Consider the following 18,703-nt stretch of genomic DNA (forward strand, 5'->3'; position numbering starts at 1 on the left):
TATCGGTGTCACCCAGGTTACGCAACTCATCCTTGGTGTTGGTACAGTCGTTCAGGAGCTTAAATTTCTTTGTAGAGAATGCAGCCTTCACATTACAAATTAATTCTTGATCATTGGGCTGGATTAACGACGTAGTGTTAGGAGGAAGGAAGACCACTTTTACATTGGGGTGATGATCCAACAGTAGGGGCGAGTGTCCTGATGCGTTGTCAAGGAGCAACAAAATCTTGAATGAAACATTTTGTTGCTCACAGAATTTCTTGACGTGGGGAACGAAACAGTCGTCAAACCAGGAGAGGGACAGCAGAGAACATCCACGCCTTACGTGCGGTTAGTCAGTGGACATTTAGCTTGGTCATGTCCATGTTCTTGTAGGCTTGCGGGTTTTGTGGATCACTGATAACTTGAGTTTACAGGTACCGGAGGCATTGGTGGTAAACAAAACGGTGATGCGCTCCTTCTGCAACTTCCGGCCCCGACACTTGCTGGCAGACTTGACAACGAAGATCTTGGAAGGTAATTTTTTCCAAAACAGACCGGATTCATGCATGTTGAACACCTGGTCGTCGGTGTACTGTCCTTCCTCCATAATGTCACGTAAGAACGGAGGAAAATCACTAGCCGCAACACGGTCAGCACTCGCTCCTTCACCAACAATGTTAATGTTGGTGATCTTGTTCCTCTTCTTAAACCCTTTCAGCCACCCAGAGGACGCAGTGAAGGGTTTGGACTCTGCAATTCCCATCTTACGTGCCACTGCTACGTACAGTTCACGTGCGTACTCTTAAACCGACCGCGTGTCCACCGCCATGTTCCGTCGTGCCTGACGAATCAAGTAGCTCACAAGTAAATTATCCGTCTTGAGAAGCACCTTGTTCTGGCAGTACTTCAACAGTGAAGCACCTGCAGACTTTGTGATGTTCATGTGTTCTTTTATCTTGGCTGCATCCTTCTTGATCGTCCGGATCGTAGATTCGTTAACACCATGCTGGCTCGCGAGATCAACCTGTCTTGTTCCTTTTTCTAACTCTTGTACGATCTTGTACTTAACGTCGTAACTTAGGGCACGTCGTATCTTCTTTGGTTTAGGGCGGCTGGGTCCAGGTAATGCAAGTTTTTCTGTGGTGGTGGAGGTCCATTGGAAGCCATTCTTACGAGATTAGCGAGATTATCTGAACAATAGAACACAGTATACACTGGGTGACTGGGAGGAGAGTAACTGATGCGGTTAGGTCAGCGGCTTCATCCCTCCCGCGGCAGGGCACGTCATATTACATTAAACCAATCACAGCTAGCGGGCGAGGGAGGTAAGGTTGCGTGGCCCAATCACACTCCGATACATCATATGACGTCACCGATAACGCAACAGAGACATACACTGCGCAACCTACTCGCGCCGCTTACCCAACGTGGCGGGAGGTTTGAATCCAAAAATGTCGCGGCGCGATAGGACCACCAGCCACTCTCCGCGTAAATGACCACATTTACCGCGTAAATGAAGCATCCCGCTTCTGGCAAATTACCACGTAAATGACAAAAAGCGTAAACGAAAACCGCGTAAATCCTGTCTCAATTGTATTCTGCAACCTTTAGATGTCAGCATTAACAAGACATTTAAAGAAAATGATCGTGCCGAGTGGAACAAGTGGATGGTAGAGGGAAACAAGATGTACACAAAAGGCGGGCGCCACCACTTGATTCACCGTGCGAACTTGTTGCCAAATCTTGGGATGCCATTCTAGTAGAAGTTATCACAAAGTCCTTCAAGAAATGTGGTATCTCTAACACGATGGATGATGAAGACGACGATATGTTGTGGAGAAGTTCAGACGGAGAGGACAACAACAACGAAGACAAAGACAAAGCCAGTGATTCAGAGTCGGACCCTTATGACGACCTACATTTGTCTGCTAGCCATGAACTTGACTTTGAAGGTTTTTAGATAGGGTATGTTTAGAGTTTCACTTGTAAATAAAATAGCATTGTTTTTTTTCTAAGATATTTTTATATTGTATGTCAATACAGTGCAATTTTATCAGATTACATGGACTTTGTTTTACCTACTGCATGGTTTCACACACTTGATCACACACACTCTTAAAACATCAATAACAAAAGGTGTTTAAATAAAACTACTGAGAAAAACTTTATTTCATCCATAATAGTAATAGAGCAATTATATTAAAGGTAAATATGAAGGTTGTAATACAAATTACTCTCACTTACGGTCATGATTTTAGAAGTCATCATTTTATACCCATCGTATAAGTCGACCCCCGATCTTTAGACACTAAAAATTTGGCTTCAAAGGTCGACTTATACGCCGCCATATACGGTAACTTAAATGTCTACAACACAAACAGTAGAAGTATGAAAAACAAAATGGATGAAATCAGGGTATGTACCGAAAAAATCGATATACAGTATTACCCCGCCCTAACGGTTTTCATAACGCGTTTTATCATACTGGTGCCTCGCCAGATCTGAACTTTCACTTAACACGGATTTTTCCACATATCGCGTGAGTGTCCTCCAGACGCTATTTTTAGTTGCCCCACCCTGCCTGACTCTTTTTAGCTCATAAAATTCATAAATTACGCGAGAATATAATTTACATTGCTGAATTTTATAATTTGGTGATCATTTTGAATATAAACATCATATTTTGCATTAGACATACATTTTAGATAAAAATTTTCTCAAATTAACTATGTTATCTTTTGTGCAAATATATATTTATATTCAAAATATTCCTAGTCTTACAAGGAATCAGCAATGTCAATTATATTATCCTAACTTTAGTTTGAAGTATTATTTATTAAAATTTAGTGGTTATCACATCCCTTGGGACGGTTGGTGGGGGTGGGGGAGGACCGACGGACCATCTGTTACCCAGTGAAGAATTATTTTTTTTTTATTTGAAATATTTGTTTTAGCTCATAAAATTCATACAAATTATCGGTCTGAATATAATTTACATTGCTGAATTTTATAATTTGATGATCATTTTGAATATAAACATCATATTTTTGCATTAGACATACAAATTTTAGATAAAAATTTTTCTCAAATTAACTATGTTATCTTTTGTGCAAATATATGACATTTATATTCAATATTCCTGGTCTTAAAGGAATCCAGCAATGTCAATTATATCTAACAATCTAGGTATTATTTAATACTAAATGTTAAAACTCTGGAAGGGAGGATTGGTGGGGGTGGGGGGGTTGGCTGACCGCGCTGTTGGAAGAGGCAAGTAGGGTCCTTTGATTGACAGATAGTGTTAAGATTATTTTTTTATTATAACTGAAGATATTTGTTTTAGCTCATAAATTCATACAAATTACCGGTCAGAATATAATTTACATTGCTGAATTTTATAATTTGGTGATCATTTGAATATAAACATCATATATTTTCATTAAACATACAAATTTTAGATAAAAATTTTTCTCTAGGTAACTATGTTATCTTTTATGCAAAATATGACATTTATATTCAAAATATTCCTGATCTTTGAATCCAGCAATGTCAGATATCTTTAGTTTGAGTATTATTATTAAATTAAATGGTTTTCCGAAAATTTCTCTGAGAGGAAGAGCCAGGAGTGTAGTGGAGAGAGGGGAGTTGAGTCCATTATTTGAATGGACATTAACTAGCGACTGTATTTCTTAAGTATAATTGTGTGCATGTACCATTATAAAATTAGATGTTATTTTACTACAACATAGGTATGTACCTTCAAAAGTGGAGTTTGGGGGTCGGGCGGTTTCTGTGGAATTAATCCCATATGTTCTGTTGTTCACTTAGCGGGATTTCATAGCGGGACCCTCTGGGTTCAATTGACGCGTTAAGTGAAATTCTGTACAGTCATGCGCCGGTTAACGTCCAACGATCAACATCCGATCGCATATACGTCCGTGCCCCCCGAAAAAAAAAACGTGGCGCCTGCTGGACCACCACTCCACGATCCCCTGGCGAATCCTCCCCATACTGGTCAGATATTATGTGTTAAAGGAATATGCCAGGCTTTTTAAGCATTTGCTACAGAAATGTTAACCTACATCTATTGAGGATAAAATCTTTCACCTACAAATTGACAATAACACATTTGCTGTAATCAGACATATCTAGTTGCCTCAACAATTGCGCCCCAGTTGCAATTTCAAATTCTGTGGCATTACTAAAAATAGTAAAGTTTCTGGTGCACTCTAAGATTAAGAGAAAGCGGAGGACTCAGGCATCCTGATGTGACAGAAGACTGACTTCGTATGTGAGGGGACCAAATAAAAAGCATAGCTACATGTTTGTGGACTGCAGTATTAGTAGTACCCTTTTCATCACTGTAATAAACCTAGCCATGCCTATGTGTGTTTATGATATTTACCATAACATTATATATATATTTAGTGGGTCTAAATGGTCATAAAATGGGAAACTTGGGGTTGGGTCTTGGGTGCCTGAACCAATTAGAATAAATCCCATAGGTTCTGTACTTTTGTTATCAGCGGGTCCCAGTTAAGCGATAACCAAGGGATGACTCTACTGTACTGTATATACTTGTGACACTGGTGCTTCTGGTGTTATGGTACAGGGGTAGCAAGTGACAGCACTAGGATCCCACTTCCTCTATCAAGGAATAAACAATTAAAATTTAAATTGAAAAAAAGCATTCAAATAAATTACTATCTTACAAAAATCCCTCCAATGTAAGTTATATTCCAGAGTCGTTTGGGTGAAAATTATGAGAAGAGCTTAGTCACTCTTAAGTAATGATAAATAAACAGGCAGGCCGACGCCAACTGTCAAATCTTATCTCAAATAAATAAACAAACAAACCCCAGACATTCTGTCACCCCCCCCCCCCTGTCTTCCCACCACCCTCATGTTCCAAGATAAAAGATTGGTGATTTCTTTATGTTTATTTTATATAATATCTCAGACTAAAGTTAAGATAATATAATTTGCATGGCTGAAATCTTGCAAGACAGAGATTATTGAATATAGCGTCATATATTTTGCTCAAGATATAAAAATGTAGTACATTAGTGTACAATACTGTAGTACATTTTATAAAAGTTTTTCAACTGTAATTTTGGGTAGATTTACATAAATTTCTTCATTTATTTTCATCCATTTACATGCACACACCATACTAGCGTAAAATAAATAAATGACCTTAGTGCAAAGCTGGAGTGCACATGTACTAATTTGATTGGTACTAAAATTGTTTTGTCAGTGCAAATTAAAGCATGTTTATATTCAAATTAATCAGTATGTTAAAGAATCCCAGCTATGTTAATTATATTCACCCAGGTCATTTCACTGGCTTTTTATAAGAGAGAAGCTTAGTCACCTAAGAACTGATAAATATACACACGTTAGACCTGGGCCTGTGCCAACTGTCAAACGTACTACCTCCCCTTCCCCCACGCCCCCTCGCTCGCTCCCACCCTCTCTCTCCCCCATCTGCTGGCGTTGCTGGAATCCTTGTAAAACAGTGAATAATTTTAATATAAACGTCATGTATTTTGCACAAGAGATAAAAATTAATCACCTGTATCACATTACAGTAGTGATTTAAGAGTAAAAGTGTATATGTACGTATATAGTATTCCACATACAGGTAGTTCTGCTATAACGCGATAGTAGTGTTCTTGTAAAACATCGTGTTATAGAAATTCGTGTAATAGAAATAACAGGGGTTATTGAGAAAATAGGATTAGATGCAGATTACTCCAAATCGAAAAAAAATTTCGTAGTTAGCCTAACACAAAGGATAGCACAGTCTAAATAAATGTTACATTCATATCTAATAATGAAATCATACAGTAAATGTTACACTTTACCTTGAAAAAATATGAATATAACTTGATGGGGGATAAGGGTGATGTTGAGGCTGAGGAGTCATGAAACATCAAGCTTTTCTTCAAGTGTTATAGCCTTTCTTTTACGATCACCACCGGAAATGCGATCACCAGAGTGCTTCCCAGAGATATTCTTCTTTTCCATTGTCACAAAATTGGAGAAACAGTAATCAGAATTCACTGAGGACACTTCAAAACTTCACGTGTTTCAAACAGTGTGTGGAGTAAACAGAGTGCGCGGGTCTAAAACGCTATGTATTTTGTTTTTCTCTCTTAGTTAAAATTTTACATTTTACATATACTGTAGAGGTATACTGTATACATAAATATTACATAAATTATTTCTGCAATTCTTCACAAACAAAACACATAAATCAATTGAACATGTGATGTCGAACGTGAACTGTAAACACTGCATAACCCCGCGCCAAGCCACAATGTACAGTACACTTTAAACGCTACTTATTTTGTTTTTCTCTCTTATTTAAAATTTTACAATTTACATATACTGTACAGGTATTTCTTCACAAACAAAACACATAAATCAATTGAACAAGTGATGTCGAACGTGAACTGTAAACATTGAGCCATGCCACAACACTGTACAGTACACTTTAACACTTTAAATGCTACGTATTTAGTTTTTCTCTTTTATTTAAATTTTTACAATTTACATATATATATATATATTTATATATATATATATATATATATATATATATATATATATATATATATATATATATATATATATATATATATATATATATATATATATATATATGTAAATTGTAATTTACATATTATTCATATTATGCTAGAGCGCCCACAAAACATGAGAAACGTTTGAGTCCCCCAGTAGAGATGTCCGTTCTCTATCCACTCCAGGATGTCCGTTTTCTTTTTGTGTACTCGCTCAGGGACTCAAGTATTTCTGTATATGACACAGGATGATAAGGAATTTGAATTTATTTGTTTATTTATTTATATATAATATACTGTAATATATTAAATATACTGCAAGTATTTTCTTTAATTTATATACGTGTTTCGCGACAAAGGGAGGCTACATTTATGGTGATCGTTAAGGACCAAACTCCGAATCCATGACGTGACTTCTGTTCATTATTTATATCCTAAATTTACCACTGTAGGTAGTTTCAAGAATTAATGCAGTCATTTACTGAATATTCTTTGCAAAAAAATAAATTTTAAATGAATTATTTATAAGAGATAAGTATTATGATCAGTAAATATACAGATATGCATTACTGACCACCCCCGAACACAAGGACGGCTAAAAATAGCCACAGGTGGTCACAGTCAAGGTCACTTTCCCTTTCTTGTCACTGGCAAATGGGGGAGGGGGGATGATAATAGCAGCTGTGTTTATTACGGTATGTTAGACTGGTTTATAATACATTTTTATTATTTTAATATACCGGTAATCTTCATTTTAATCCAGCTTACCAAACGTAAGTTTCAGTATAAAATAATTAGTGGTACTGTAGGACCTTGTGAGTGGTTTACTGTATACATAAATATTACATAAATTATTTCTGCAATTGTTCACAAACAAAACACATAACTCAATTGAACATGTGATGTCGAACGTGAACTGAAGCCACAACAACCGTTCGAGTGGAATCGCGTTAGAGCAAACGAGTTCGCGTTTTACAAATATCGTTCCTCAATTCATAAATCGCGTTCGAGCAAATTCGCGTTGTCAAAACACGCGTTATAGCAGAACTCACTGTATATGTACGTATATAGTATTCCACATACACGTAAGTATAAAAAAAGTTTATGTGATGATCGGACAACGTCCATTTCGGTTCTCGTCACGTTTCCAAGAACGTATCTAGGACGTTAACCGGTGCATGACTGTAATAGCATTCACTGAAACATGGATAAACCTAGACTCATGTGAGTTACCTGTCAAATACCAAATTGCAGGTTACAAATTATTCCATACTGATAGGCAGATTAGGAAAGGAGGCGGAGTAGCAATCTATGTCAGGGATAATCTGAAGTGAAATAAATAAGGAAATAAAAACTGAGCGGAATACAGAAACAATTTGGATAGAATTAATCGATGGTAGGGAAAAATTAATCACAGGAGTAATCTTGATAGAATGAGTAACTTGTTTGGGATGAAATGTGCAGTGCATCCAGGCATAGCAAAGTCTATACAGTAGGCAACTTTAACTTTAGCCAAATAGATTGGATCGACCTTACGGGTAACTTAGAATCAGAGGATTTTCTTGAAACAGTTCAGGACTGTTACCTAAGCCAACATATAACCGAACCCACCTGGGGTAATAATATACTGTACAGTCAGTTCTGCTATAACGCGATAGTTGTGTTCTTGTAAAACATCGTGTTATAGAAATTCGCGTAATAGAAATAACAGGGCTTATGGAGAAAATAGGGTTAGGTGCAGATTACTACTCGAAATCGAAAATTTTTCGTAGTTAGCCTAACACAAAGGATAGCACAGTCTAAATAAATGTTACATTCATATCTAATAATGAAATCATACAGTAAATGTTACACTTTACCTTGAAAAAATATGAATATAACTTGATGGGGGAGAAGGTTGATGTTGAGGTGTCATGCAGACAGGATTTGACAGTTATCGTCATCATCATCAGGTGCAGTTTTTCTTTAGGTCCTCATATATTGACAAGGCTTTCTCTTTAATGGTGAGGAAGCTGGTCCCAGGTCGCTTTTTCGTTGATCTTCTATCCAAACACTTAGAAGCCATTCCATCTCCTCAAGTTCCTGTGGCAGTGATCTCACACTTTTGCTAGCACTCAAGGTTTTTCCAGCAATACAGCTTGCTTTAATCTTTGCTGCATTTTCTCTAATGGCGCGTAAAGTAGATTCCTTTATTTCCGTTGCACGCACAATATCACAAGTTCTTTCCTTATTTTCAAAACGATTGACAACATCAAGCTTTTCTTCAAGTGTTATAGCCTTTCTTTTACGATCACCACCGGAAATGCGATCACTGGAAATGCGATCACCAGAACGCCTCCCGGAGATATTCTTCTTTCCCATAGTCACAAAATTGGAGAAACAGTAATCAGAAATCACTGAGGACGCTTAAAAACTTCACACGTGTTTCAAACTGATCATTTGGTGTAAACAGAACGCGCGGGTCTAAAACACTATGTATTTTGTTTTTCTCTTATTTAAAATTTTACAATTTGCATCTACTGTACAGGTATACTGTATACATAAATATTACATAAATTATTTCTGCAATTGTTCACAAACAAAACACATAAATCAATTGAACATGTGATGTCGAACATGAACTGTAAACATTGCATAACCCCGCGCCAAGCGACAGAACTGTACAGTACACTTTAAACGCTACGTATTTTGTTTTTCTCTCATATTTAAAATTTTACAATTTACATATACTGTACAGGTATACTGTATACATAAATATTACATAAATTATTTCTGAAATTCTTCACAAACAAAACACATAAATCAATTGAATATGTGATGTCGAACGTGAACTGTAAACACTGTGTGTGATGTAAAGAGAGCGCGGGTCTAAAACGCTATGTAATTTGATTTTCTCTCTTATTTATAATTTTACAATTTACATATTCTGTACTATACAGGTGTACTGTATACATAAATATTACATACATTATTTCTGCAATTGTTCACAAACAAAACACATAACTCAATTGAACATGTGATGTCGAACGTGAACTGTAAACACTGCATAACCCCGTGCCAAGCCACAACAACCGTTCGAGTGGAATCGCGTTAGAGCAAACGCGTTCGCGTTTTACAAATATTGTTCCTCTATTCATCAATCTTGTTAGAGCCAATTCGCGATGACACTAAAATAGATCGTGTAATTAAATCTGACGAGGACTCCACAAAACTATAGGAAGATCTAAAAAAAATTTCGAATGGTCTGAAAAATGGCAGATGAAATTCTATGTGGACAAATGTAAAGTCCTCAGTATAGATGTAAACAGGGAAACCAGATACCAGATGAACAACGATGTTATTGAGAAATTTGACTGCGAGAAAGTTTGCTCGAAACAAGGTTAATAAAGTACTTGGGTTCATACAAAGGAATGTTAGCTACAAGACTAGTGAGATCATCCTAAAACTATATTTTGCGCTTGTGAGACCTCACTTGGATTACGCAGTTCAATTCTGGTCACCGTATTACAGAATGGATATAGAATCCTTGGAAAGAATTCAGAGGAGAATGACAAGACTAATCCCGGGCATTAGGAACCTCGAGTACAGAGACAGGTTAAAACATCTTAATTTGCACTCCCTCGAGAGACGTAGAGTGAAGGGTGATATGATAGAATGGTAAACATTAGTTTGGAAATAGAGTAGTGGACGAGTGGAACAAGTTACCAAATACAGTATCATCATTAACTCGAATACTCTGGATAGCTTCCAACATAGGTTGGATGGATATATGAGCAATAGGGGTTGGGTGTAAATGGGACTGCCCAGTATGGGCCAATAGGCCCACTGCAGTTTCCTTCATTCTTATGTTCTTATGCTCTTATGCTTAATTACAACAAGTGATGCAAAGAATTGTTTTGTAGATTCTCAAAAAACTGCTTCCAGTACATACATCAATATAAATACAGGCATATACTACTGTACTAACAACTACTGTAATGAACAAGCTAATACCTGTAGCTTTTCCAACCCATTGAGTATTTACCTAATGATCACCCACTAGAGGTGGCCATGCTGAGAGGAGGAGGCCAGTGACCTGAGTAGGATCCCTCCATTGTTCTTGATAATTTTATCAAGGGCTATTTTGAAGCCTAGTACAGTATTGCTCTTGATTCCACAGCTGAATTTTAATACAGTATATTTTGTAACACTAGTTTGTTAAATAAAAGTTCACCTGGAAAAAGATAACAAGCATTAGATGTAAAGTTATACTGTACTACTGTGCAGTTCTGTTTATGGTAACTTTACCTTCACTCCTTTGTTATTATTCTGGTGTTAATTTTGTTGGAATATAATTGTTGGAGAATCCCCATACTGGAGGATGTTAGATCAGGTTAGCACAGTTCGTCATTGATGTCACACAGTTGTGGGTGGAGCTTCTGGGCAACCACGTGGTAGCAGTGCGGAGGACAAACAAAGCACTGTTTACCGAGTACCCCTCAATCATAAATTCAAATAACCACTGCTACAATTAGTATCTTAGTCATTAAAAGATGTAGAAAACAATTCACTAAAATATAACATCTGTCAGCATATGAACTACTGTACAGTATATCTTTATATCGAGATTATCTGTCCTCTGTTCTGATGTTGCTGCTGTGCTGTTATCACTTCGTCTTGAATCTGTTTTAGTAACGTCAGCAAATGATGAACTGTGCTGTACGAGGGAATGTTAATGAAGGCAGTTGGAACTGAAAGTTTGAGCCTGGAATTAAGTTCTTTAATGTATTGCTGATGGGGAGTGTGCACATACCAATGTGACATCTTGTCTCATTGCCATCAATCTTAAAAGGTGACTAACTTCTCGAGTTCCCTAAGGGACTTGGTTCTGAAGGAATAGTTTACCTCATTTATGAATTAGTCTTACCCAGTAATGTGTGAGAGTGTACAATACAGTGCCTGGGTTACCAGCACATGGGCTTACTGCTCTGCTGTACCATGTGACCTACTTACCATAATTACAGACCTGGGTTATAAATGAGATTTCATGATCAGTCTTTCATTTATATGAGTATTGTGATGTAATACTGTACACTACATTGATTACTGAATACAGGTTGACAATCCCTCATCCGAAATCCTTGGGGCCAGAGGCATTTCGGATTTCGTAATTTTTCGGTTTTCAGAATGATTAGGGTTTTTTTTTTTTTTTTTTTAATGTGTATTAGCCCACCTGGACATAGATCACTGACCCACATTAGAGCCTGGGGGGCGAAAATATAATAAAAAAGTATAATAATAATACAGTATTACCCCGCTTTACGCGGTTTCACTTTACGCGATTTCTCATATACGCGGTGCCTCGCCAGAACCGAACTTTCATGTTCCGCGGTTCATCTACCCATATACGTGCAGAGTGTCCGGCTCGACGCTATTTTTAGATTCGCCCCACCCGCTTGCTCCCGGCTCCGCCTGGGCAAGCCGCGCGGTAAGGTTGCGCAGTGCATGTCTCTGTTGTGTTATCACTGACGTCATATGACGTATCGGACTGTGATTGGCCATGCATCCCTACCCCCTCTGCCGCAACCCACCACAGCCAGCCAGAGCCAGTGATAGTGACAGTGAAGGTGACTTTGAGGGATTTGTCAGGGAAGCCCTGACAACTGTAACTGATAGTGATGGTGATGCACCTAGTAATGGTGATTCACCTGAGGGCCAGTAATCTGCCCTCTGCCTCGGAACCAGCCTCCATCCCCGTATGCCGACCCATCTCTTCTACTAGCGTAAGTGTTACACCTAACTTTTAGTTTTCCTAACCTAACCTTTATTTTTCTTAACCTAACCTCTTCTATATTAATTGTGTGTGCATACCATCATATAGTTAAGATAATATTTTTACTACAACATAGCTTTGGGTTGTCAAAAAGTGGAGTTTGGGGGTCGGGCCAGTCTCTATTGGAATTAATCCCTTATGTTCTGTTGTTCACTTTATGCGGATTTCACTTTCCGCGGTACCCTGTGGGTTCAATTGACCGCGTAAATCGGGGTACCACTGTATTCTGTGTATCAGACAGTCTAGGAATGGCAATTTACAGTCATGCTCTAATTCCACAGTGAATTTGAGCGAGGGAGCTAAGTTGTTAAGTTGTGGCAGGAAAGCTTTTGGTCCTCATTACATGGTTAGACATCTTCAGGATACGTTGTGGGAGGATTGATCTAGGCACAACTTTTTCACTAAGGCATGTGTGGAGAAATTTCAAACGTATTTTCAATTTGTGGGCCTTGATCATCGAAGAGGAGTATTCAGTAACGAAAGGAGACAGTCCAGGACAGCTTGTAGAGAAGTAGAAGAAGTGGCTCATGGAATCCATTTATGCAAGTAAATCACTGTAGGTGCGCGTGATCTAGGTATATGCTGATAACCACAAGGAAAGAAGAAAACACGAAGTTCCCAAGCGCTTTCGTGTAATTCACATCTTCAGGGGTGGGTACAGACTAAGGAGAAGTATAAAACAGGTGTATATATACAGAGGAGGGTGAGATCAGGTCCACAATGGTCAGGTATTAGGTAATGACCCTACTAATCAATGTGGCATTTAAAAACTCATGCACTGTTAAACAAATGTTAATCAAGAACTCCCCCAACAACACAATTGGTTGCATTTATAAAGTTCCTTGCAAGGAATGTAATATGTTTTACTTAGGCCAGACAGGTAAAGATCTTGTAACTAGACTTAAACAACATAAATATAGTGTTAGGACAGGCCAGGAATCCAATGCTCTGTTTGTTCATTTGAGGGAGAACAAGCATTGCATTGACTGGGATAATGCCTCCTCAATATTACCTTGTAATTCAATTGACAGTAGGAACATCATAGAATCTAGTCTCATTAAACATACCGAAGCATTCAACATGAATTTGAGTAATGGCATGTACAAACTGGACAATTTTGTAATTAAGAAGATTTGTAACCAGGTGAGAAGGTTGGGTCACCTTACCCTCTGACCTGACTACCGATCGTTGAGGTGCTATTTAAAGATCAGTAGGGTCATTACCTTATACCTGACCATTGTGAACCTGGTCTTACCCTCCTCTGTATATATACACCTTGTGCTATACTTCTCTTTATATATATATATATATATATATATATATATATATATATATATATATATATATATATATATATATATATATATATATATATATATATATATATATATATATATATATATACTAGAACTCTTAAATCACTACTTTAATATCATACAGGTGATTAATTTTAACTCTTGTGCAAAATATAAGATGTTTATATTCTGGTGAAGTATAATTTGTTTATTTACTTGAGTTTTTGTTTTTAGCTAAAAAAATTCATAGAAATTACCAAGGTAGAATATAATTTACATTGCTGGAATTCTTATAAGATAGTGATTAATTTGAATATAAAGAAGCTAAAATTTGCATTAGACATACAAATTTTAGATCTAATTTAAGAATTTTATTAGAGAGAGCAAAAATTTTATCTTTTGTGCAAAATATGTGATGTTTATATTGGAATTATTCGCTCTCTTGCAAGGAATCCAGCAATACAAATTATATTCTCCTAACTTTAGTCTGAGATATTATATATGATTAAAACTGTAAGCCTAGTGCTTTCCCCCAAACGTTTCTCGGGAAGGTAGGGGGTAGGGAGGGAGGGAGGGGTGACAGTGACATGTTTGACAGTTGGCGCCTTTGGTGTGAAGTATTTAATTGTTAATTTATGTCCTTTAGATTGAATTTTAGTTTTTTGCTTATACAATTTAATAGAAGTGACCGGGGTGAATTTAATTTGCATTGCTGGAATTCTTATAAGATAGTGATTAATTTGAATGTAAACATGGAAGAGATTACTGAATTGGCTGAGTACCTCCTCAGCTTATCAGCTGATGTTCCAAACAAAACGTGATTTTCGTAAGGATTTCGTGAATTGAATTTTTTTTCGTTAACCGAATTGAAGATTCTTATGGAAGGTAATTTGTTAACTGAGATTTCGTTAACCAAGGCGTTCGTTAACCGAGGGACCACTGTATATACAGTGATCCCTTGTTTAACGAGTGCCTTGGTTAACGAGATTTCGGTTAACGATTTACCTTTCATAAGATTCTTACCTTCTGTTAACGAGCAATCCCTCGATTAACGAGTTTGTAACGAGCGACCCTCTACATGTTTTCGCTTGCATTTGGTGGTCCACCAGCTGTAGTATTAGTCCGCCAATACAGTAATTGGTTCTAGGGCTTAAATTCCTTACTATTTTAGTAAATTTCAAGAAGTTTATACTATTCAATAATTTTAAAAGTTTAATATTAAATTTTTTAGTAATTTTAACAATTATCGAACATAAATGAAGTACAGGAAACAAGTTTTATGCACGCCAAACAGCCTGTCAATACACCAAACAGGCGCCAGTCTCTCTGTCTTTTCAGTGGAGGTAACATCTTGCTTGAGACTCTCTTCAACTAAACGCTTTTTTTCTGTGTTTCCAAGCAAATTATTGGTCAAATTGAAATTTATTTTACATATTGACAATATATAATGCAGTGCAGTGTTGATTTAAAGAAAATAATCTTGAATTACACCAAGAGAACTAAAATTTTATGGGTGAAATGGCACCATGGGGTGACTTCTCTTCCACCCAATGCCTTCCCTTCTCCTCCACCCCCATTCTAATTCCCATCATCATCATCATCATCATCCAGGGGCCTTCTACATACACACCTCAAAGTAAGTGTACTTTACTACCTTTTTTGTTGATTTTAGGCAATTTTCGGTGAGCTGGAACCAATTACCCATTGAAACAATGGTTTCGGTTAACGAGCAACCTTCTGGAACGAATTGTGCTCGTTAATAGAACCCACTAACAACATATATATATATATATATATATATATAACATATATATATATATATATATATATATATATATATATATATATATATATATATATATATATATATATATATATATATATATATAAATATGTGTGTGTGTGTGTGTGTGTGTGTGTGTGTGTGTGTGTGTGTGTGTGTGTGTGTGTGTGTGTGTGGACCATGACTGCTTCGACTTACGACCGTCGGGACTTACGACCGCCGCAGTTGTGACCATTTATTCATTTATTTTTTTCTTCTTCAAATAACTCACACATTTTCTTAACCGAAATGTTTCCAGTTAATGTAGTCTCCATGTATAATTAGAAAATTATGGTTGCCCCATGTGCATTCAGCTGACTACATTAAAGGTAAGTGCTGTCACACTGTATTCATTCCTTATTATTTATTACTTTCACTGTACTGTATTTCATTGTAGATTTTTTATTAAAATTTTTTTGTTTTGTTTTTCCTATGTCGGACTTGCGACCATTCGGACTTATGACCTGGATTTGGGTCCCTAACCCCGTCGTAAGTTGGGGTCTAGCTGTATATTAGTTTATGTAGTGTAATGACAAGCCTAAATGTTTAGAGTAATGACAGTTGGTGTAGTATGTGTGTACATATGTATGAATAAGTTAAACAAGAATGGATAAGTAGAAGTAGTTGTAAGAGAAAATATAATGATAAATAGATCAATAGATACTACTTGTATAAGTAGCAGGACAGTGTTTACAGGTACAGTATATTGTGTAGCATATTGTACTCTCAGGTATTTTGTGCTGTTAAATGTGGCCAAAGGAAAGTTGTAGTGGGAAGATTGGATATATAACCCAAATGCTGCTGGGGTAATTAAAATAAATTACCGAAGCAATTATTATTTTACAGATAATGAAAGTTCTGAAGAATCTCTGGAAAACTCAGGGGATGGCACTGAAAGCTTGGAAAGTCAAAAGATGACAAATCCTTCCTCATTTATTGTGCCAGCAGACATTAAACCTGCTCTTGTTAAACACCCACCTGTGGATTCTCTGGTAGAAAATGATGATGGCTCTGGGATGGTTTTATCAGCTAACATTATAACTTCATCATCAAATGCTCTACCAGGAACAATATTACCTTCCTCCTTCTCCAACACATTCTCAACAGCGTCGGTTCACCAGTCATCACAAATCACTGGGATAACAGATCCTACATCAATTCTTGCTTCATCGTTAAATGTTGGGCCGTCCCTTTGTGAGACAAGTTATGGAGACCAGACACAGGTGATCAAGTGTATCAAGGTGAGTGACGAGTGTGAAACCTTCTTATAGTTAAGTCTATTAGGACCAGTTTTTTACCCATTTGTGACACATTGGATAAAAGCACTAAATTGGGTACATACAATAGTTACTTTCAAACATGCTCTTTCATATTGGAAGGGGTGCCATGACAAACAATGGTTGGGATAGCCGCCATCTTTGATTCTATATGGCCACCACTGATATTGTAAATTTGTTGCTAAATTACTCAAATACCCATAGAATCTATTAAACTGATGATAAATCCACCAAATTGACTATATTTGTTCATTAGAATACTGGTAAACCTCTATTTATTATCCCTCTATCTATGATAATTCACTTTAAGGATGGTGATATCTTGAATTCTCTCCTCAACTTACACTGTAGACAAAGTCACATTAACCATACACATTTTTGTGCCAACTCAGCATATGGAACACATCACTCACTTCATTTGTCAGCTGAGGTGTCATCTACTAGATTGCTGCCTCGGGGCCATCTGGTGAACTTTATTCCAGGCATTGTTTCTTCTTGGTTACAAGTGTCTAAGAAATGGAGCTCAATATTTCTCGGTTATCATGATTTATTTTTTAACCTTATAATGAGAGGACATCACTAGAGTTCACATTGTACTCTGTTTTAGTGACTGAAGTGCTTTTGATCTGATCCTCCACCCGACAATGGGTGACCTGACATTGCATCAGAAGTTTAGTAATATGAAACCACTAATCCTCCATGCCACCTCTACCACAAATGAGAGAAGAGTTTATCTACAGTGGGTGGACCTGACATTGCATCAGGTCAGGTCAGTAACATGAGACCCACTAATTTCCTATCACACTTCCATTGCAACATTTCTTATGTTTTTTCATAAAAAATTGATTCCCAATCATCATTATCATGTTTTTGTGACTGAGAAGTGAGCAGAGTAATTTTGAACTTAAGTTTCTTGTTGACATACACACCCAGGTCCTTTTCACATTCGGTCTCAATTAATGCACTTTCTTCATCCTGTTGGGACATGTAATATGCCTCCTTACTGTTGGTGTGGCCTAGATGCATCCTCTTGCACCTCGTTAAATTGAATCTTAGCAGCCATTACTTCAACCATTCTTGAAGCTCACAGAGATCTTTCTGTAGCTCTTTACAATCTGTTTGATTCTTTATTTCCCTAAATATCTTGGCATCGTCGGCAAACATTTGTATGGAGGAGTGTATAGCTTCTGGCATATCATTTATGAAGCAAACAAACAACAATGGGTCTAATACAATGCCCTGTGGTACCCTGCTCGTCATAGGTACACATGACGATTTCATACCATTAATCACCACACACTGTTTGCGATTGTGAAGAAATTCTCCAATCCGCGCTAGGACATTTCCCCGAATCCCATATGCTTCCAGTTTAATTCTCAGCAAAGGCCTTGGCAAAATCTAGGTATACAGTTATTGCGCCGGTTAATGTCCTAGATACGTTCTTGAAAACGTGATGTTAACCGAAATGGACGTTGTCTGAAATTACATAAACATATGGGATTTATTCTAATAGGGGTTCCATGCACCCAACCCCAAGCTTCCCATTTTATGACCATTTAGACCCACTAAATATATATATATAATGTTATGGTAAATATCATAAACACACACAGGCATGACGAGGTTTATTACAAAGTGATGAAATGGATACTGTAAAGTGGGTAGTCCACAAAACATGTAGCTATGTCTCTCTTTATTTGAGTGCCCCGTCAAAGAAGTCCGTTTTCTCTCACTTCAGGACGCTTGAGTCGTCCGTTTTCTCTTAATCTTAGAGTGCAGTGCACCAGAGACTTCGTTATTCCTTAATGACACAGAATTTGATATTGCAACTGGGGTTGCAATTGTTGAGGCAACTTAGATATGCCTGATTACAGTTGGAATATTCAAGATCCATTGTGAGTGATGTTTAAAGCTTCAACTGTCTTTAT

General features: G+C 37.1%; 1 protein-coding gene across 1 annotated transcript in view; it reads left to right on the forward strand.

The window, feature by feature from the left end:
- Positions 1-16,769, forward strand: part of LOC121873461 — a 41,230-nt gene extending 24,461 nt beyond the window's left edge. The window contains exon 4 of the mRNA XM_042377046.1: positions 16,345-16,769. Coding sequence (XP_042232980.1) covers positions 16,345-16,769 — 425 coding nt within the window. The remainder of the gene's footprint in view (positions 1-16,344) is intronic.
- The last annotated feature ends 1,934 nt before the right edge of the window (positions 16,770-18,703 follow it).

This window comes from Homarus americanus, unplaced genomic scaffold, assembly GCF_018991925.1.
Source record: "Homarus americanus isolate GMGI-L3 unplaced genomic scaffold, GMGI_Hamer_2.0 scaffold47924, whole genome shotgun sequence".
Classification (NCBI taxonomy): domain Eukaryota; kingdom Metazoa; phylum Arthropoda; class Malacostraca; order Decapoda; family Nephropidae; genus Homarus; species Homarus americanus.